The following is a 21,643-nucleotide window of genomic DNA, read 5'->3' on the forward strand; positions in this document are numbered from 1 at the left end:
AGTTGATAATGTGCAGCTTGAAGAATGATGGCAAGGGGAATTAGACGTGCTAGGCGTTAGCGTTTATTAAGCCCTTAAATGGCAGGCAGTGCCAGAGACAGCAGGTACACAAATTAGATGAAGGTAGAATGTGCCCAATTTCTACAGTTAAATTACTTCAAACCATGTTAAAACACTGTTTTCTTTGTGGCCAGAACCTCCTCTTCTACACCTTCACCTCCAGGCACGTAATGTTTTGTCACAGATTGAAAATCTTCTTAAAAGTGTTCCCTGGGTGTTTTTTTAATTTTTGCAGCAGGGGTGGTGGGCATTCATAAATGAACATTTGCTGTGCAGTAGATAAGAACTACCAACTCCTATGGAGAAACCACCCTTGGAAAAGAGTGTGAGCTAGGAGCCCAAAATGCTTTGTGTCCATTCAGCTTCTTGCTTCCTCTAGTGTTCGGTGTGTGGTGGGGAATTTGCTTTTTCGGAACAAAAACAAAAAACGCACCTGACTCGCACCTGGCTCCATGCCTATGACTTCATCTTGAAAGCCTTCCTATTCTGCTTTCTAAACCTGTCAGTATGCTTCCCTCAGCTCCAATTGGATGAGATTTGGGAGCTGAAGTAGCGGGATGCTTCCTTCTGAGAAGTGGAGCACCGAAGTTGTTGAAAGCCAAATATGGTGCATGGGTTTTAAAATGATTCGCACACCTTCCCCACCTTCTTTGGCCCCTTGTCTAGTTGTGTTGTATATGTGATAAAGGGTGAAGGTGTCCTCCTTTGCTTGCCCCCGTGCTAGTTTGAGTTTGTTGGTCAGCTTTTCTAATAGGGTGGTTTCCCATACATTTTGGTCCCATACTCACTCCTTTTTTTGTTACATAAAAGAAAATCTTTAATGAAATTATTATTATTATTATTATTATTATTATTATTATTATTATAGTCATACCTCATGTTATGTTTGCTTCATGTTACGTTTTTTCAGGTTGCGTCCCGCGACGACCCAGAAGTACCAGAAAGGGTTACTTCTGGGTTTTGCCACTCGCGCATGCGCAGATGCGCAAAATGACACCGCACGCATGCACAGAAGTGGCGAATTGCAACCTGTGTGTGTGCAGATGCGCCGCTGCAGGTTGTGTTCCTTTCATGTTGTGAATGGGCCTCCGGTTCGCAACCAGAGGTACCACTGTATTATTATTATTATTATTATTATTATTATTATTATTATTATTTTAAGGATCACCCTTCCCATCAAAAGGAGTGGTTTTGATTTGGGACAACACCACGACAAAGTACACAGCAGGATCTAGCAAATGCATTTTTGCACCTATTACTTGGAGAACTGCGCCACAAAACTGGGAGGAGGGTGAATGTTTGTTTTAAAAAAATGTGAACTGAATTGAATGTCTCCTCCGCCCACTAATCCATATTTACGATGGCTTTCTTTGAGAATCCGAGAAGAAAATGATTCTTTCTTCTTCTTTTAATGAAATGTCTTCTTCTGAATGAACATTTCCCAGCATTTGAGATCTATCACTCCAGCACTCTACAGAATGACAGTGTTGGAAGGGAACCCCAGGGCTCATCCAGTCTACCCCTGGCAATGCAGGAAACACAGCTAATATGTGAAGCTAAAAGAGGAAGTGACTCCTCCTTCCACACACGTCATATACAAAACAGGTCATATTTTCTTGTCTTTTGAGGGGCCCAAACTATTATCGGTGGCCTCCTTCTCACTTTACCTGCCAAGCCTCTGTGATTCGAGTGTTGAATACTGCTTAATTCCATGTTGCATCGTACATGATGGATCACAAGGAGGTTGATGAAGTTCTCCCTCGGGAAGGCTGACAGAAAACAGACAGGTACACAAGCGATGCCTGGAGGATATGGTTGATTAAACCATCAGGCTTGCTCAAGAGCTGACAGTCACGCTTCCTGAGCTTTGACAGTTTTGGAGTCTTTTAACAGTTCACTTCCTCGAATAACAAAACAGCAAGCAGTTTTTTCTCCTGGAAGTATTCAGCCGGGTTGCTCAACGAGTCTTTTACTGACGTATGCCATATTTTAAAGAGCCTATTCTGATAAATGTCAGTGTGGTGTGGTGGGTAGAGGGTTGGACTCGGGTTCAAATCCCCACCCATGAAGCTCACTGTGTGACCTTGGGCCAGTCACAGAACCACAGAAAAACAGAATTGTGGTGTTGGAAAGGACCACAATCTTTTTGCCCAATGTGGGACTTGAACCCACAACTCTGTTAACCCAGGTGCTCACGCCCTCTCAGCCTTACTTACCCCACAAGGTTGTTGCGAGGGTAAAATTGGAGTGGCTGGGAGAATCAAATGAAGAGTGGGATCATCGAAATGTTGCTAAGGGCCTCATCTGCACTATGCATTTAAAGCAGGACTGCTCCACTTTAAGCAGCCATGGTTCCCCCCCCCCAAAGAATCCTGGGAACTGTAGTTGTGTGTGCATGTGGGTGTGTGAGAGGAGAAGGTGTGTCACTGGCCTAAGATTTCCCAGGGTGCTTCACAGGTGGAGCTGGATTTGAACCTAGGTCTTCCCAGTCCAGCACCCAAACCCAGGGCGGCCCAACTTTTCCTACTAAGTGGGCCACAAGAGCACATCAACACAGAACCCGCGGGCCGCACACTGCCTTGTTGAATGGGTGTGGGAGGGAGGCCACACCCACACAGCGCTCATGCTGCTTTCCCAAAACCAGATAAGTGAGGTGCCAGGCTTTGGGAAGGAGGTGTGAGGCTCTGGCAAAGTCCTAGAGCCCTCCCACCACATTCCCAAAGCTGGGGAAGTGCTAATTTTCTGAGCTGAGCTTTGCCATTTTCTGTGAGAAAAACATGGAATGGAGTTGAGAGATGACCTAACCTGGGGAGAAAACAGCAAAGACCTGATGAAGAGAGCACAGCAGAGGTTATATTTTCTGAGAATCCTCTGGAAAAACAATTTCTCAAAGGACCTGTTGATTTTACCATTGTACTGTGGAGAGTGTATTTACTTATGGTCTGTTTGTGTGGTTTGGGAGCTGCACGGTCAGGGAAAGAACAATGCTGTCCAGGGTTGTAAAGACTGCGGAGAGAATAATTGGGTGCACTCTTCCCACCTTGGATCAAATGCTTCCAGGAGCCATAAGAAAGCTGCAGAGATAGTGCAGGATAGTGCACACCCTGGAAATGATCTCTTTCAGCTTCTGCCTTCTGGAAGAAGGTACAGGGTTATAAAGACTAGGACTAGCTGCCTGAGAAACAGTTTCTACCCAAATGCGATTTTTGTTTTAAATGCAGTGTAAGGAGTCTCTATGGGAGTATATTGTATTTAAAAATGGGGTATCAGAGTTTTTAGGGGGCTAACCAGGTTGGGATAGCTGGGGTGGCAGGCTTGTTGGTTTTTGAATGTCTTATATAAATTTTTCAATTTTGTTGTTCTGTATGGTATTGTATCGTATCATAAGCTGCCTTACACAGAGTCAGTGCATTGGTCCACCTAGATCAGTATTGTCAACATTGGCTGGCAGCAGCTCTCCAGGATTACTGGCAGGGTCTGGAGAAGCCAGGGATTGAATCTGGGAACTTGTGCAAGCAAAACAGTTGCTCTTCTGTTGAGCTGCAGCTCTTTCCCAAAGCAAGCTATGGATAGTTTCCCACCACTACCCTGATATTTACAAATGAAATGTGACAAGCTAAACTGTTAACATACTTATGGAAATGACCAGAATACAATTTGCTTAATGGCTTTGTTGCGGCCATTCCAGTTAAAGCCAGTGGAAGGAGCGAAAGCTTCATCCTGGATATGTCTGCTGTTGCCTTGGCTACCTCTAACTGAAACTGCACAGATTCCTAAGACTCTAGTCCTGTGGTCTAAATCACTGAGCCTCTTGGGCTTGCCGATCAGAAGGTCAGCGGTTTGAATCCCCACGATGGGGTGAGCTCCCATTGCTCTGTCCCAGCTCCTGCCAACCTAGCAGTTCAAAAGCATGCCAGTGCAAGTAGATAAATAGGTACCACTGTGGCGGTAAGGTAAACAGCATTTCCGTGAGCTCTGGTTTCTGTCACGGTGTTCCGTTGTGCCAGAAGCGGCATAGTCATGCTGGCCACGTGACCTGGAAAGCTGTCTGTGGACAAACGCTGGCTCCCTCAGCCTGAAAGCAAGATGAGCACCACAACCCCTTAGTTGCCTTTGACTGGATTTAACCTATGCATACTATCTTAAGTAGACTCCTGCTTCCTCCTAGGGATGTTCCTCTCAGGCTCTCCTTTTCCTGTTCCTAAGTTCGGGTCTCCAAATTTGCCCAGCAGCCAAAAGATCAGAGCAGCAAATGATGATCTGACATCTAGCTGGAGGGAGACACTGTGGCAACCACCGCCATGCCAAAAAAGGCTAATAATAATAATAATAATAATAATAATAATAATAATTCATTTATATGTCGCCCATCTGACTGGGTTGCCCCAGCCACTCTGGGTGGCTTCTAACAAATGTAAACATCAAACTATTCCCCTTCCCTCTGTTTTTCCTTTCAAAAAGTTGCCATGGGAAGAATATATTTCTCTGTTGTTGTTGTTCTGTTCCTCCATAGGGTACCGGGAAGGATTTCTCTGGAAGAGGGGCCGTGACAACGGGCAGTTCTTGAGCAGGAAATTCGTGCTTTCAGAACGGGAAGGTGCCCTGAAGTATTACAACAAAAATGACGTAAGAGAACGGGGGTTGGTTCCAAGGGGCTGGTCCTTTTTTCAGTTTTGAATAGCTAGCAGGTCACGTAATGGGGCCACGAGGCTCCCGTTGCTGCTTCTTTTTTTAAAATAATTTTTATTGGTTTTACAAATACAAAGTATAAATAAACACAAACTAGTAAAAACGTATCTGTATAAGGAGATTCTCCGAATCTCAAGACTTCCCCTCATCCCCTTCATGGGGTCTCAATTTAAACATCTACAACTGCATCTTCATCCATACTCCAGTTTTTATATCAAACCATATTGTCCATAATAAGTTTTACACTACAAGTGAGTCAAAATTCTGCTCTTGTTTCCATCTGCTTACAGTGGTCTCCTGTTATTATTTTTTATGAAAAAATTATTGGATTATATATTTTTATCATATTACAACACATCAGATCATCAAACTCAACAAGATACATTTCCCCAGTCCCCTCTCCCCAACTTCCCTCAACTTCCTCTTCTGGTCCTCCCCCATAATAACTCCCCCTGCTTGCTTTCAAATATCTTCATATGGTATCTCTATATTAATTGCTTACAGTGGTCTCCTAATTAAATTATAATTCCTCCCCCCATTTTTTAAATAAAGTTTTTATCCTCTTGGTTTCTGAGTTTTCCAGTCAGCTTTGCCATCTCAGCATAGTCCAACAGCTTGGTTTGCCACTCCTCTCTGGTAGGGACGAGGCTCCTGATGCTTATTCGCCAACACCCTGCTACTTCATTTTTAACCCTTATGTAGCACCATCAGGGGCTGTGCCATTGTACGGAACACGCCAAAGAAGGTCTCAGCCCCAAGGAACTTCCAATCTAAAACCCAACACGGGGAAGCAGCAGTGAAAGGCAGGTGGGAGGAACCTTCCTTGGACCGAGGGCCAGACCCCCACCTGGTCCACCTTCTGGGGTACATGTGCTGGTGATGGGAGGGGCGAGAGGCAAAAGTGTGCAGGGGAGGGGAACTTGTCACTGCAGGAAGAGGAGACACCCATGCCTCTTCACCAGCCTGACTCAACTCTGCCTCTTGGCCCCGCTCCTCTCCTGCTCCTGCCTCTGTTTCTGGACTGCTCTCTGCCACAGACTCTCCCAGCTCACTAAGCCCTGTCACCCTTTCTGACACCTCCTTCTCCCAGCCTGCCCCCTCTTCTCCCTCTGACCAATCATCATTGTCCCACCACCACTGCCCAGACTCTGAGTCTTCTTCCCTTGGGGGTTCCCCAGCTGGTTCCTCCCACCACTCCTCTGTGCCCAACCAGTCTGTGACGCTTGTGGACTTCCTGGAAAAGCAGGGACAGATCCACAGCATGCATTGAAACACATCCAGCACGCATTTGAAGCACACAGATCCCCTCCAGGAATCCTGGAAACTGTAGCTTGCTGAGAATTGGATCTCTGTGAGGGTGAAACTACAGTTCCCATGATGCTGGACTAGGTATGCCTTTGGTCTAATCCAGCAGGGTCTCCTACCTGGGCTTGGTCATGGGTGTAGTTGCACAGGCTGGGTGAGTCAAGTCTTGTTTCTGGCTCTTCTGACTTCCACATGGGTTCGCCCACAAGTTTGTTCTGCCCAAGGGACTCCCGGAATCTGGAGTCATCATCACTACCAAGAATCAGAACGCAACTTCTCCAAAAAGCCCCTCCTTAAGAAAGCCACGTGTTGGCCATGCCCTGGAAAATGGAGGTGTGGTTGCACCAGGGTTCCATAGAAGTTATGTTGCAAGCCGTCCCCTTTTCCCAGGAAGCCAGTTTTAGATACAATCACCTTTTCTGACCTTTCTCCAGGGCATTTCCAGGCTGCACTATTGCACCCACCTACTTAGGAGTAAGCCCCATTGAAATCAGTGCTGTTTGCTTTCAAGGAGACATGATTTGGATTACTTTGTCAAAGGGGATTTCCCAGTGAGTGGGCTAAGATGTTGCTGCTCTTTCTTTCATATGGGTCTGAAGCCGTCTTGACCGCTGGGGAAGTGAGAGTCCACAGCACTCGATCATGAACCACTGCTATCTAACTAGGTGTGGAAGATGGGTGGAATCCCCCTACCCCCGGCTATTTCAAAAGACTGGTCATGGTGTTGATCTCATCCATCATAATAAAGGGAACTGTTCCGTGTAGATAGATAAATAAAACTTGATTCGCATTAGCCAATGGCCATAGCAACAGTAAAACATTACAGTATACGCAGAAAAGGAAATTTGATATAAAAGCACAATTAAAAGTTCCATATTGGTGAATCCTATTTCATTTAACTGATTGTTGGCCTAGCCTACTTATTTGCATTTTTTAATTGACTTAGGCATTTGAGCTGGTGCCCCAGGCTGCACTCGTGTCATACATCTAACACATACATCACTTTCCCCAAAGAATCCTGGAAACTGTAGTTAGTTTAAGGTGCTGGGAACTGTAATTCTGAGGGGTAAACTACAGTTCCCAGGATTCTTTAGGTGGAAGTCATATATTCTAAATGTATGCCATGTATGCAACCACAGACCAAATATCTGGGAAACTCCCAGGGGAAAGGACCATAGATCACTGATAAGTATTGTATGCCTTTTGCATGTAGAAGATTCAACTCGTGGCTTCTCCTGTGAAGCAGAGCAGAGTTTCAGGTTATATTGAGTGTTTTTCAATAGAATAATAGAATGTATTGCAGGGGGTTGGACTAGATGACCCTCAGAGTCCCTTCAAACTCTACAATTCTGTGATTTTACATCTTAACCACTGTACATTATCAAGCTAATTTTTTTGAGGGGGGGGGCAGAACACTTTTTTGCACATTTGTCTGGGGTGTATGTGTGTGGTCAGGCCCCCCTTTGCCCTTCCTGGAGCTACTGGATCAAGGCTGCACTCTCAGTAAAAGTGCTCTTTTGTTTTGAACGCCTGTGTTTTGCAGAGCATGCTTGCTGCCTTCGCCTTGGCTTCTTATTGCTTTTGGTTTCCTTTCTCCCCCCCCCCACCCTCCCAGGCAAAAGAACCCAAAGCAATCATGAAGATTGAGCACCTGAATGCCACTTTCCAGCCTGCCAAAATCGGGAACCCGCACGGGCTGCAAATCACGTACTTGAAAGACAACAGCACAAGGAACATCTTTGTTTACCATGAAGATGGCAAGGTGGGAGCTCTGAAGTAAGAAAGGAGGCTGCTGTAAGAGCCGCCTTGCACGTGTCATAAGGAAAGGGCAGTGGAGAGCACCCATGGGTGGGACTTGCGCATTCCCCAAGAAACTACAACATCTCTCCCAGCTTTGTACCATCTGGGCAGAGAATAAATAATTATATTGTGATGGTGGTGATTTCTTACCTGCTTTTCAATGACCAGGATAAAGAGGTGCATCTTCAGCATATGATGGCAATCTAGTGAAGGTCCCAGATGTACCTCTATCAGACAAGAGTCCTGCATTCTGGGGCTGCCACAGAGGAGGCCCTCCCTCTGGCTGCCATTCCCTAAATTTCTGAGGGTGCGGGACCTACCAAGAGGGCCATCCATTTTGTAGATCTTTGGAGATCTGCTGGAGCTGTCCAGCACCTGATAGTGGAGATTAGGCAACAGACTGTAGGTTTCAAGAAAGTGGATGTAGAGGGCAGAAAAAGGTTTGAAATCTTCAGGACCTTGGAGAGCTCCTAGGCAAGTTAGATGTTGCCTTGACAGGAGTTGTATGGCATGATGTGTGGAGGAACAAAGAAGCTGCTTTAATACCAGATCAGACTGTTTGCCCATCTACAGACAAAGCAGATGCTCTTCTCTTGAGTCATAGACCTTCCTTGCCATCATGTTGACTACCAGGAGCATTAAATATCGCTCAATGTGTTTTTGTGTCGCACCTATTCCTGTTGCAAGTGCAAAATACCAGATGCATTGTGAGACCAAAATATACATAGAAGGCTTAGTTTGGTCAGAATCGAGTAAACACTTCCAGAGTTAATGCTAAATACATTACTTCTGGTAAATGAGCCACCATAGCCGGTAAAGCGTCATGAAAATTTGTTTCCAGGGCTTTCTGCTACCCATGTACTATCTGAAACCCAAGGGGTGCATTGGTTGCCAGCTGTTAAATATATTGGCATTATTTTTAGCTCTCCTACCCCACTAATAACCCTGGAGAGCTCCTGCCAACCAGTGTAGACAGTACTGAACTAGATGGACCAATGGTCTGAGTTGGTATAAGGCAACCTCCTATGTCCCTTTGTGGGGCTGATGGGAGTTGGAGTTCAACAACATCTGGAAAGAGCCACAAGTCCCCCACCACTGCTGTACAGTATCATTTAGTACAGTGGTACCTCGGGTCACATACGCTTCAGGTTACATACACTTCAGGTTACACACTCCACTAAGCCAGAAATAGTGCTTCAGGATAAGAACAGAAATCGTGCTCCGGCAGCGCGGCAACAGCAGGAGGCCCCATTAGCTAAAGTGGTGATTAGGGTTAAGAACAGTTTCAGGTTAAGTACGGACCTCCAGAACGAATTAAGTACTTAACCCGAGGTATCACTGTACTGCAGTATAATGGCTCTGGATTGGCTGTCTAGGAGGAGGAGAAGGATTCTGCTCTGGATTACCTGGAGTCAGGAGATGCTGCCTGATCACAAATGGTTTGAGATCCACCTTGCCAGTCCTCAGTTCCTTTTATTTTCTTCTTGCAGTTTTCAGATGCAGATAGGTCGATAGATATTTGCACCAGCCATTGCAATGTGCATATATGCAACTAAGCAGATCAGATTCCCATACTAAATTAGTGATACGGCTTAAAGCTCAGAGAGCATCACTGCGGCCCCTACTTTAGTGCCTGTCGCTAGGAATATGTTTGCTAGGAATAGTTAGTCCATGCTGTCACCAGCTTATCTTGATCTGCAAGGAGAAAAGTCGCATCGTCATCATCAGCTGAGTTCCCTGGGTGAGGTAATATTAATAAAGGTGATTAACTCCTTACACAGATCTCTTTACAAAGAGCTCCACAGCAGTGCCCAAAGCAATGTTCCAGCATTACCATCCCCGTGTGTGGACAGATGCTGTTTGTTTTGAGGCAGTTGTCCTTTCACTGACTTGCAGAAAATGTGCATATGCTGCTTTTATCAGGGTGGATGCAATTTTTTTTCACTATAATTTAAAGAGAGGTATCATAGTGAGGAAAGCTGTGACTGGTCCATCTGCTGCACAGCTGCTAACTATTGATGGGCAATGTCAAGGGCCCCTCCTGCTCTCCCTTCTTAAGGTCATAGAATCAGTGAAGCATAGAATTTGTTTTGAATCCTAGGCCCCTAGACCTGTGGAGTTGGAAAAGGACCTTGAAGATTATCCAACCCAACCCCCACAATGCAGGAATATGCAGCTGTCCCATACAGGGATCGAACCTGCAACCTTAGCATTGTCAGCACTGTGCTCTAACCAACTGAGCTATCCTTTTATTCAGGGCTGTCTTACCCATAGGCACTAGGGGTGCAGGACACCCAGGCACTGGGCTCTCAGGGGTGCCAGGCCAAGAGTCCAGGACCCGAGAGTTGAGTCCGAGGAAGAGCCCGCCCGTTGGTCAGAGTGCTGTAGCGGGCTCTTCTGCTGTGCGCCGCGAGTTCGGGGGCAACTGAGCCAGCAAGATGCTGAGGTGGCTGGCTGGCTTTGCCCTCCTGCGTGCCTAGGACTGGGCAACCAGGGGGCGGGGGGCTGCGCCGGGCAGATCTTTGCAGCCCAGCGCCACATATGCTTAAGACAGCCCTGTTTTTATTTACGCTGAACTTGAACCAGACAGCGCTTCAAGGATGCCTTCAAACAGAGGGCTACCCTGTGTAAAGATGTTTGGTTTTCTGGATTTGACACCTCCCAGTGACTTGCAAGGGACGTGGGTGGCGCTGTGGGTAAAACCTCAGCGCCTAGGACTTGCTGATCGCATGGTTGGCGGTTCGAATCCCCGTGGCGGGGTGCGCTCCCGTTGTTCGGTCCCAGCGCCTGCCAACCTAGCAGTTTAAAAGCACCCCCGGGTGCAAGTAGATAAATAGGGACCAAGAAAACTCCATGGACAAAGACAACAGGCATATAAAAGTTATGACGCTGGAAGATGAGCCCCTCAGGTCGGAAGGCGTCCAACATGCTACTGGGGAAGAGCAGAGGACAAATACAAGTAGATCCAGAGCTGATGAAGCGGCTGGGCCAAAGCCGAAAGGACGCTCAGTTGCGGATATGCCTGGAAGCGAAAGGAAAGTCCAATGCTGTAAAGAAAAATATTGCATAGGAACCTGGAATGTAAGAACCATGAACATGGGTAAGTTGGAGGTGGTCAAAAATGAGATGGCAAGAATAAATATTGACATCCTGGGCATCAGTGAACTAAAATGGACGGGAATGGGTGAATTCAGTTCGGATGACCATCATATCTACTACTGTGGGCAAGAAACCCGTAAAAGAAATGGAGTGGCCCTCATAGTCAACAAAAGAGTGGCAAAAGCTGTACTGGGATGCAATCTCAAAAATGATAGAATGATCTCGATACGAATCCAAGGCAGACCTTTTAACATCACAGTAATCCAAGTTTATGCACCAACTACTGGTGCTGAAGAAACTGAAATTGACCAATTCTATGAAGACTTACAACACCTTATAGAAGTGACACCAAAGAAGGATGTTCTTCTCATTATAGGGGATTGGAATGCTAAAGTAGGGAGTCAAGAGATAAAAGGAACAACTGGCAAGTTTGGCCTTGGAGATCAAAACGAAGCAGGGCAAAGGCTAATAGAGTTCTGTCAAGAGAACAAGCTGGTCATCACAAACACGCTTTTCCAACAACACAAGAGACGACTCTACACATGGACATCACCAGATGGGCAGCATCGAAATCAGATTGATTATATTCTCTGCAGCCAAAGATGGAGAAGCTCTATACAGTCAGCAAAAACAAGACCTGGAGCTGACTGTGGCTCAGATCATCAGCTTCTTATAGCAAAATTCAAGCTTAAACTGAAGAAAGTAGGAAAAACCACTGGGCCGGTAAGATACAATCTAAGTCAAATCCCTTATGAATACACAGTGGAAGTGAGGAACAGGTTTAAGGATTTAGATTTGGTGGACAGAGTGCCTGAAGAACTATGGATGGAGGCTCGTAACATTATACAGAAGGCAGCAATTAAAACCATCCCAATGAAAAGGAAATGCAAGAAAGCAAAGTGGCTGTCCAATGAGGCCTTACAAATAGCGGGGGAGAGAAGGCAAGCAAAATGCAAGGGAGATCGTGAAACATACAGGAAATTGAATGCAGATTTCCAAAGAATAGCAAGGAGAGACAAGAAGACCTTCTTAAACAAGCAATGCAAAGAAATAGAGGAAAGCAATAGAATGGGAAGAACCAGAGATCTGTTCAAGAAAATTGGAGATATGAAAGGAACATTTCGTACAAAGATTTCCATAATAAAGGACAAAAGTGGAAAGGACCTAACAGAAGCAGAAGACATCAAGAAGAGGTGGCAAGAATACACAGAGGAATTATACCAGAAAGAAACGGATGTCTCATATACCCCAGGTAGTGTGGTTGCTGACCTTGAGCCAGACATCCTGGAGAGTGAAGTCAAATGGGCCTTAGAAAGCACTGCAAATAACAAGGCCAGTGGAAGTGATGGTATTCCAGCTGAACTATTTAAAATTTTAAAAGATGATGCTGTTAAGGTGCTACACTCAATATGCCAGCAAGTTTGGAAAACTCAGCAGTGGCCAGAAGATTGGAGAAGATCAGTCTACATCCCAGTCCCAAAGAAGGGCAGTGCCAAAGAATGCTCCAACTATCGCACAATTGCACTAATTTCTCATGCTAGCAAGGTTATGCTTAAAATTCTACAAGGAAGGCTCAAGCAGTATGTGGACCGAGAACTCCCAGAAGTGCAAGCTGGATTTAGAAGAGGCAGAGGAACCAGAGACCAAATTGCAAACATGCGCTGGATTATGGAGAAAGCTAGAGAGTTCCAGAAAGACATTTACTTCTGCTTCATTGACTATGCAAAAGCCTTTGACTGTGTCGACCACAGCAAACTATGGCAAGTTCTTAAAGAAATGGGAGTGCCTGATCACCTCATCTCTCTCCTGAGAAATCTCTATGTGGGACAAGAAGCTACAGTTAGAACTGGATATGGAACAACTGACTGGTTCAAAATTGGGAAAGGAGTACGACAAGGCTGCATTTTGTCTCCCTGCTTATTTAACTTATATGCAGAATTCATCATGCGAAAGGCTGGGCTGGATGAATCCCTAGCCGGAATTAAGATTGCCGGAAGAAATATCAACAACCTCAGATATGCAGATGACACAACCTTGATGGCAGAAAGTGAGGAGGAATTAAAGAACCTTTTATTGAGGGTGAAAGAGGAGAGTGCAAAATATGGTCTGAAGCTCAACATCAAAAAAACGAAGATCATGGCTACTGGTCCCATCACCTCCTGGCAAATAGAAGGGGAAGAAATGGAGGCAGTGAGAGATTTTACTTTCTTGGGCTCCATGATCACTGCAGATGGTGACAGCAGCCACGAAATTAAAAGACGCCTGCTTCTTGGGAGAAGGGCAATGACAGGCCTAGACAGCATCTTGAGAAGTAGAGACATCACCTTGCCAACAAAGGTCCGTATAGTTAAAGCTATGGTTTTCCCAGTAGTGATGTATGGAAGTGAGAGCTGGACCATAAAGAAGGCTGATCGCCGAAGAATTGATGCTTTTGAATTATGGTGCTGGAGGAGACTCTTGAGAGTCCCATGGACTGCAAGAAGATCAAACCTCTCCATTCTGAAGGAAATCAGCCCTGAGTGCTCACTGGAAGGACAGATTGTGAAGCTGAGGCTCCAGTACTTTGGCCACCTCATGAGAAGAGAAGACTCCCTGGAGAAGACCCTGATGTTGGGAAAGATGGAGGGCACAAGGAGAAGGGGGCGACAGAGGACGAGATGGTTGGATAGTGTTTTCGAGGTTACCAGCATGAGTCTGACCAAGCTGCGGGGGGCAGTGGAGGACAGAAGTGCCTGGCGTTCTCTGGTCCATGGGGTCACGAAGAGTCGGGCACGACTAAACGACTAAACAACAACAACCAGCGGGAAGGTAAACGGCGTTCCGTGTGCTGCGCTGGCTTGCCAGATGCAGCTTGTCACGCTGGCCACGTGACCCGGAAGTGTCTGCGGACAGCGCTGGCTCCCGGCCTCTAGAGTGAGATGAGCACACAACCCTAGAGTCTGTCAAGACTGGCCCGTACGGGCAGGGGTACCTTTACCTTTTTACCTTTAGTGACTTGCAAAGTGTGCCTTCTATGATCTGATGAGCTTCTTCTTATTATTATTATTATTATTGGAGATAAACCTGTGCTCCAGTAAGGTAGAAGAAGCAAGCAAGGCAGCGTTAGGTTTTCCCATTTTTGCACCCCATTTTTTGACAGGGCTGGGCTCTGATCCCCTTGATGGGCTCTGATCCCCGCGAAAGCATACAAGGGTGAACTTAATTTACTAGACCTTGGGGACACAGCACTGCAGACCTGCCTCTGCCTCTGCCTGCCCTTTCTCTGTCATCAGGGCACCTCTTCGTAGCTGAAGCACCCTCTGCAGGCTGTCTCCCAGCCTTGCAGCAAATCTCAGCAGCAAGCTCTGTCCAGCAGGAGATTTCTTTAAATGGTGCTGCATTGATAATATACTGTGAAAGGTTGTTGCTACCATTACGCTTGTGGGCTTGCCTTGGAAATCAAATCCTCAAAGGTGGTGATCAAAAGGCTGTAGGTTTGCTAATGCAGTCAAGCCTTGATTCCCGAATGGCTTAGTTGCCGAGCAAATCCGCTCCCAAACTCCGCAAACCCGGAAGTAAGTGTTCTGGTCTGTGAACGTTTTTTGGAAGCTGAACGTCCAATGCGGCTTTCCGCTTGAGTGCAGGAAGCTCCTGCAGCCAATTGGAAGCCACGCCTTGGTTTTAGAATGTTTTTGGGAGTCAAATGCACTCCCGGAATGGTACCACTGTAATATATAACAGATTTATAATAATTATCATTTTATGTTATATGCATTCTCAGGGCCCCTGCAGACATCCTTTTCATTGCCCATTCATGAGGATTTGTGCTCCTGAGGGAATGGGGGCAATGATACGTGTTCCCGTTTTCAGTACAGTGGTACCTCGGGTTACATACGCTTCAGGTTATAGACTCCGCTAACCCAGAAATAGTATCTCGGGTTAAGAACTTTGCTTCAGGATGAGAACAGAAATCACGCAGCAGCGGCGTGGCAGCAGCGGGAGGCCCCCTTAGCTAAAGTGGTGCGTCAGATTAAGATTAAGAACAGTTTCAGGTTAAGAACGGACCTCCAGAACAAATTAAGTACTTAACCCGAGGTACCACTGTACTGTTTATGACTGTAAAGATTTTGTGGCAGACGTAATGTTTTGTTTCCATTTGGTGCCTGTCCTGTAGCTCCCTGCTGAAATCCTGTAACTTTTTACATCGCAAATAATCCAGGGGTGTTGTTTTCTTTGCACTGTAGTGCAAGAATGATTCTCCAGAGCCCTATCTGGACTATAGTTCTTTGCAGTGGACTCTAGAAATTGTAGCTCTGTAAGGAAAATAGAGAGCCTCCTCTCAGCACCCTTAACTAGCTACAGTTCCCAGGATTATTTAGGTGAAGCCATGGCTGTTTAAAGTGAAATGACTCTGCTTTAAATGGAAAGCACCCAGACTTTCCTTGACCGGGAGTACGGTGACAAGTTCAAATGTGGGCAAAGGAGGGTGACTGAGATGATCAAGGGTCTGGAAACTGAGTCTTTTGAGGAACGCTTGAGGGAGTTGGGGACTAAGAGAGGATATGATAGCCATCTTCAAATATCTGTCACATGGAAGATGGAGCAAGCTTGATTTCTCTTGCTCTGGAGGGTAAGATTCAAAGCAGTGGGTTCAAGTTACAAGAAAGGAGATTTCGGCTAAACATTAGGAAGAATTTTCAGATGATAAGAGCTGCTTGACAGAGGAACAAATGACCTCAGAAAGTGGTGTGTTCTCCTTTTTTGGAGGTTTTTAAACAGAGGTTAGACAGCCATCTGTTGGGGGTTCCTTAGCTGTGATTCTTGCATTGTTGGGGATTAGGCTAGGTGATCCTTGAGTCCCCTTCAAACTCCACAATTCTATGATGGGATTGGACTCTGTTATTACTAGAGTTCTGTTTTTAATCTCTGTTTTTATCACATACACACCCCATTCATATTTTTATGTGTTGCTTAGAGATCTTAAAGGTTTAGAAATTATTTTAAAACATATGTATTGGTAATAGATAAAATACATGAGGCAGCTTACAAAAATATCAGTGAAATGCAAAATGATTAACCTCCCCCCCGCCCGCACCGCAAGAAGTATAATGCAAAAAATTTTGCCTGGAAGCCATCTAGCTTAGACAGGTCCCCATTATGCCAGACATTTGCAGCATACAGGAGTTGGGGAATGGATTTTGTGTTGAAAACCCTTAAGGCTGCTTGGAACATATTTGCCGCCCTTTGTGAAAAAGAATCTGAGTATGGCTAGCTTTGTAATCTCCACCTTTTGAAGGGAGGTTTGCCAGTGGTGCTTCCAAGATCCTGTATGATGGAATGTGATAACTGAAGTATTTAATCTGTTCAAGGTTATTGCCATCCAGCACCCATTTAGAAGCTTCTTTCGAATACTAAAATTTTAGATTTTTCATAATTAATGGATAAACCATTTCCAGAACAGTAATCAGAAAACTTCCTCAGCAGATATTTCAAACCTGGTCTGGAACGTGAGATGATGGCCGCGTCATCCGCATATAACAACAAGGGGGTCCTTCTCAATGCAAGCATTGAGTTGCCACGGAATAGGCCATTCCTAAGCTTATTAAGGACTGAGCCCCCGCAAACACAGTGGGACTTTGAAGGAAGCACGTTTAAGAGTCGTGGCGAAGACCAGAATGCTACAAAAGCCTGCAGAAGTAACCACTGGCAAATTTAAATTGCATTTGAATTCAGATCAAATCAGAGTTGACCTGAGGCTGGTGCAGCATCTATGGATGTGCCCATTGCTATCACTTCTGCCTCTTTCCCCTCAAATGCTGTTTTCTTCCTTCTCCCAGGAAATGGTGGACTGGTTCAACGCCATTCGCGCCGCTCGATTCCATTACTTACAAGTGGCATTCCCTGGAGCGAGCGACCTTGATGTGAGTTCCTCTTTCTCTCTTGCCTTTTCTCTTTCTTTCTTCATTGCTTGATGTGTTGTTGTCAGTGCCTGGGGAAAGTCCCATCAGTGCCGTTCTGCACAAGGGGTGACCCACAATGCACCAGCAGATGCGTATTAGGAGCAGCATTCAACTTGTACAACGATTTCTTTTCCCCTCCTTCTCCTTTCCCCATGCATGCCCCGTGTCCCCGAAATCTCTTCTGGGGTTTTTCTCCCAATCCCTGTAGAGCCGATTTGGGAAGCCGATTTGCATAACCGGAAGTCCTTGTGGCTGAGAGATCTATTTAGTTAAATATTTCCCTGTATTGCAGAAACAACAGAAGGAAATGGCCTCGCTGGCAGGATTTAAATAAACATTTACAATTTTATTTACAGAGAACAAGAAGTACAACAATGTGATAACATAATATTGTAATAATAATAATAATTTTTTATTTATACCCCGGCCAAGACTGGGTTCAGGGCAGCTAACACCGAATAGAAATACAGTAAAAATATTAAAAACAAAACAAAAAAACCCAAACAAACAGTTGATTAAAATATAAGTTAGAATACAGTTTAAAATGCAACTTAAAATGCAGCCTCGTTTTAGTGGTAGCCTATAGATCAAAGCCATAAGGGGAGAAAACGTGAAATATTAACCGGGGCCAACTATCCATGCCAGTCCTACATGGGCCAGCAAAAAGAGCCGAGGGAAAATTTATATACAAAATCCCATATAAGGGGTTCCATCAAAAAAAAATGAAAAAAAAATGAGGGGGGGATGTATCAGCTGACGTAATAAACCAGAAATGGTAGTTGAGGGAAGTCAACAGAGAGGGGGCAAATTGGAAAATGTATGTTTAGCAGTGATATTGGACACTTGTTTTGAGGGGAAAAAATTAATAAAAAATATTTTTTTAAAAAAAGAATTATATTTCCCTATAGGCTGCCTAGTATCCTGCCTGAAAAACCAAACAGCCCCTGCCAATCAGTGTAGACAATACTGAACTAGATGCTCTGATTCCCCCTGTTCCTAGGTGTTTCTAGTTGAGTGGTCAGGGAGGGGCCATTACATTTCCGAGCACAAATGAAGTGTTGGTCCTTTAAAGTCCTAAACTGTCTCGGCTCAGTATACCTGAAGGAGCGTCTCCACTGCCATTGTTCAGCCCGGACACTGAGGTCCAGCTCTGAGAACCTTCTGGCAGGTCCCTCACTGTGAGAAGCCACGTCTCAGGGAACCAGGAAGAGGGCCTTCTCGGTAGTGGCACTCGCCCTGTGGAACGCCCTCCCATCAGATGTCAAGGAGATGAGTAATTATATAACATTTAGGAAACATCTGAAGGCAGCCCTGTATAGGGAAGCTTTTTAAGGTTCAATGTTTTGCTGTGTTTTTATATATGCTGGAAGCAGCCCAGAATGTCTGGGGCAACCCATCCAGATAGGTAGGGTACAAATAAATGATTATTATTATTATTATTAGCAGGACTGAATCTCCCAGTCTTTGGAGACGGCAGCCAGAGATGGTTTCTAATCATGCAACTGCACTGCTTAAGTAGTGGGAGAAAAAAATGGCATTGTCTTCTCTCTTGCCCTTGGCCAAAAGAAATGGTTGATCAGCATTTCGGCTTGGCTGAATGTCCTCCTTTGGATTATAAAATCATTGCAGTACATTTTGTGCTGATGGGGGTCCTTTGGAGTGACTTGTTCTTCCTCCCACTCTGAGGCTCTGTTTGTAGCAGAAATCAGGCCCTGTCGTGGATCCCCATGATTATTTCAACACGATACAGTCCTAGCTTACTCACCCCAATGGCCCAGATGGCTGCAGCCTGGATGGATTGCTGTTTGCACATGTCTGTGATCAGCTGGTTAGAGCGTGGTGCTGAGAATGCCCAGGTTGCAGGTTTGATCCCTGTATGGGGCAGCCGCATATTCCTGCATTGCGGGGGGTTGGACTAGATGATCCTCAGGGTCCCTTCCAACTCTACAATTCTGTGATTCTATGATTCTATCAGGCTTCCTGAGTCAGACTACTGGTGCACCAAACCCAGATGTTCTCCAGGCCTTTTCAGCCTTGCAAACAGGGAGATGCTGTGGGCCTGACCTTCAGAGCAGGTGTTCTGTCCCTGAGCTACACCCTCTTTGTGACATTTGGACAAGTGGGGATGTTTCTTTGGCAGGGTTATGATTCAGAAGATTCAGGGCAGGCAGAAGGAAAAAAAAAACAAAACACTTTTCGCACATTGCAGAATTAATTTTATTCATTTATGTCCATTGCTTCCCAATACTCTGCCCTTCGTCCAACCAGAGCCCAGGGCAGCTAACAGCTATCTCAAAAATATGGCCTATGGAACTGCCTGCCTCAAGGTACGGTGTTGACCCCTTTGAAGAGGGAGTAGAGAAATTCATGGAGAAGCCTTGAATGGCTAGAGAATAGCTAAATAGGAGCTTGTGGTTCAGAAGAATAGTGTCTCTTGATGCCAGGGTGTTATGTACTGAGTTGAATAGGATCCAAAATGCAACAGTCTGATTGGTCCTAGAACAATAGGATTCAGAATGCAGCAGTCTGATTGGTCCACAGGAGCCACCCAATCCAGCTCCAGGTGGAAGTGAATCCGCAACCTGATTGGCCTACAGGTGAATCCCGGAATTAGCCAATCATGTGGGGCCCATTGTGTAAATAATGTATATAAAGCAGACATTCTGGGGGAACTTCCATTCCTCCTCACCACTATGAGCTGAATAAAGAGCATGAAATCCACTCTCGACTCTGAGTATATTTCACAGGGTGTTGTTGCTTTTTAATCGGAGGCAGAGAGGGAGAGAGCTGCTGCCTTTGTGCACAGGGACGGGGAACTTGTAGATTTCCAGATGCTTGCTAGACTGCAACTACAACCTATATCCTGCTTGTGGCGGCAAACGCGCAAACAATTAGAACATCCAGAAACCAATTCAGTCTAAATGCAGGATGGGGAAAAGAGCTCTACTTAAAAGGCTTGCTGAAAGAGAAAGGATTTCAGTAGGCATTGAAAAGACAGCAGAGAAGATGCCTGTCAAGAGGCAGGGACTCCAAGCGACAGGTCCTCCCTATAAGATGGTATTTGCAAGAAGCCCTTGGTGCACAGTGAGTGGTTGGGTAAATAAGGGGTGAGATGATTTTTCAGGAAGCCTGATCTCAAGCTGTTTATTTTTTTATACACCAAAACCAGTACCTTGAACTGAGGTCAATAGTTAATTAGAATAATTAGAATCATAGAAATAAGCACAAATATACATACTTACAAAACAGATGTTAAAGGGTTCCTGTATACAGATAGACAGACCCACACCAGAACTGTAAAGTTGGAAGGGACCCCCAGTGACATCTAGTCCAACCCCTTGCAATGCAGTAAGGTAAAGGTAAAGGTACCCCTGCCCGTACGGGCCAATCTTGCCAGACTCTAGGGTTGTGCGCTCATCTCACTCTAGAGGCCGGGAGCCAGCGCTGTCCGCAGACACTTCTGGGTCACGTGGCCAGCATGACAAGCTGCATCTGGTGAGCCAGCGCAGCACACGGAACGCCGTTTACCTTCCCGCTGGTAAGCGGTCCCTATTTATCTACTTGCACCCGGGGGTGCTTTCGAACTGCTAGGTTGGCAGGCGCTGGGACCGAACGACGGGAGCTCACCCCGTCGCGGGGATTCGAACCGCCGACCTTCTGATCGGCAAGCCCTAGGCACAGCGCCACCCGCGTCCCGCAATGCAGTAATCACAGCTAAATAAATCACAAATTGTTGCTGAAATATGGAGAAGTGAATTTAAGATTGGAAAAATGAGAGACAGAGACAACTGGAATTGCCAGACCCCTGATTCTGTGACATTTATAAAAATGAGCTTTTGAAACTTCTTGCAACAGACTTTCAGCACTGACAAGTTCACATAGAAGGGTCTCAATCTAAATGTGAGGGTTTCTTTTAAAGCGGCTATTTTTTATGTGCATTCACCTAAAGAGGGACCTTGAGTTCATGTATCAGCTGAAAGAGATTCTGGCAGCGGAAAGGATTGATCAATCATGTCTCTCCTGATTCTTCAGTTCGAATGATGGATTTGTTAATTCTGGGTGCATTGCAATGGATTGGTACATAGATGAATCTTATGGGCAGTGAATAATGGTGTTTCTGATCATTTGTTTGTTAGTGATAAGTGTTTTGTTGATTAAACCAGCTGCAGATTGATGCAATTGCTGCTGAAAGCTGTACCTCCTTTTTTCTGGATTGCTTTGACCTAACCAACTATTGGAGCATTGCCTTAAAATTTACAAAGTTCAGTTTTCAATGCTCAAGTCCCTTATTCAAATGAACCATGCATTTCAGTGCATGACCTGTGCTTCCTTTAAATCTGACATCCAGGCAGGTGGGTGAAGTTAGCTAAAAAGGCCCCCATGGGCCAAAAGGTGAGGCTTCTGTGAGGAGCTGCAGACAAGTGGTTCCCCACTAAGACTTTATAAAAACGACAACATCCATTTCCCGTATTGAAAATGCTCTTTGTTTCAGTGATTTGTGCTCTCCTTCTTGATTTAAGTGCTCCCTTTTGCATTTCAAGGTCCCCAGAGCTCCCAGATCTTCACCAGTGTTTTGGCATCTCATTTGCTTGCAAGAGTTTTGCCTGAGAATGCACTCTGTTTAGCTATGTCTAGGGGCAATTTGTTCTCTCTGTTGTGCTTTTGGGAATGCACTGTAAATGTTCAAGCACTGTCAGGTGCTGGGGGGAACTGTGGTAATGACTGAAGCCCCCTGATTTTTCCAGTTCTTT

The 21,643-nt window shown here is 45.4% G+C and overlaps 1 protein-coding gene across 1 annotated transcript in view; it reads left to right on the forward strand.

Annotated features, from left to right (window-relative positions):
- The window catches only part of ADAP1 (ArfGAP with dual PH domains 1), a 68,279-nt gene that overhangs the window by 38,496 nt on the left and 8,140 nt on the right, over nt 1-21,643 (forward strand). Inside the window, exons 5-7 of the mRNA XM_079953950.1 lie at nt 4,574-4,686; nt 7,670-7,816; nt 16,770-16,853. Of these exons, the coding sequence (XP_079810076.1) occupies nt 4,574-4,686; nt 7,670-7,816; nt 16,770-16,853 (344 nt within the window). The remainder of the gene's footprint in view (nt 1-4,573; nt 4,687-7,669; nt 7,817-16,769; nt 16,854-21,643) is intronic.

This window comes from Podarcis cretensis (genome assembly GCF_951804945.1).
Source record: "Podarcis cretensis genome assembly, chromosome: 14".
NCBI classification, from domain to species: Eukaryota; Metazoa; Chordata; class Lepidosauria; order Squamata; family Lacertidae; genus Podarcis; species Podarcis cretensis.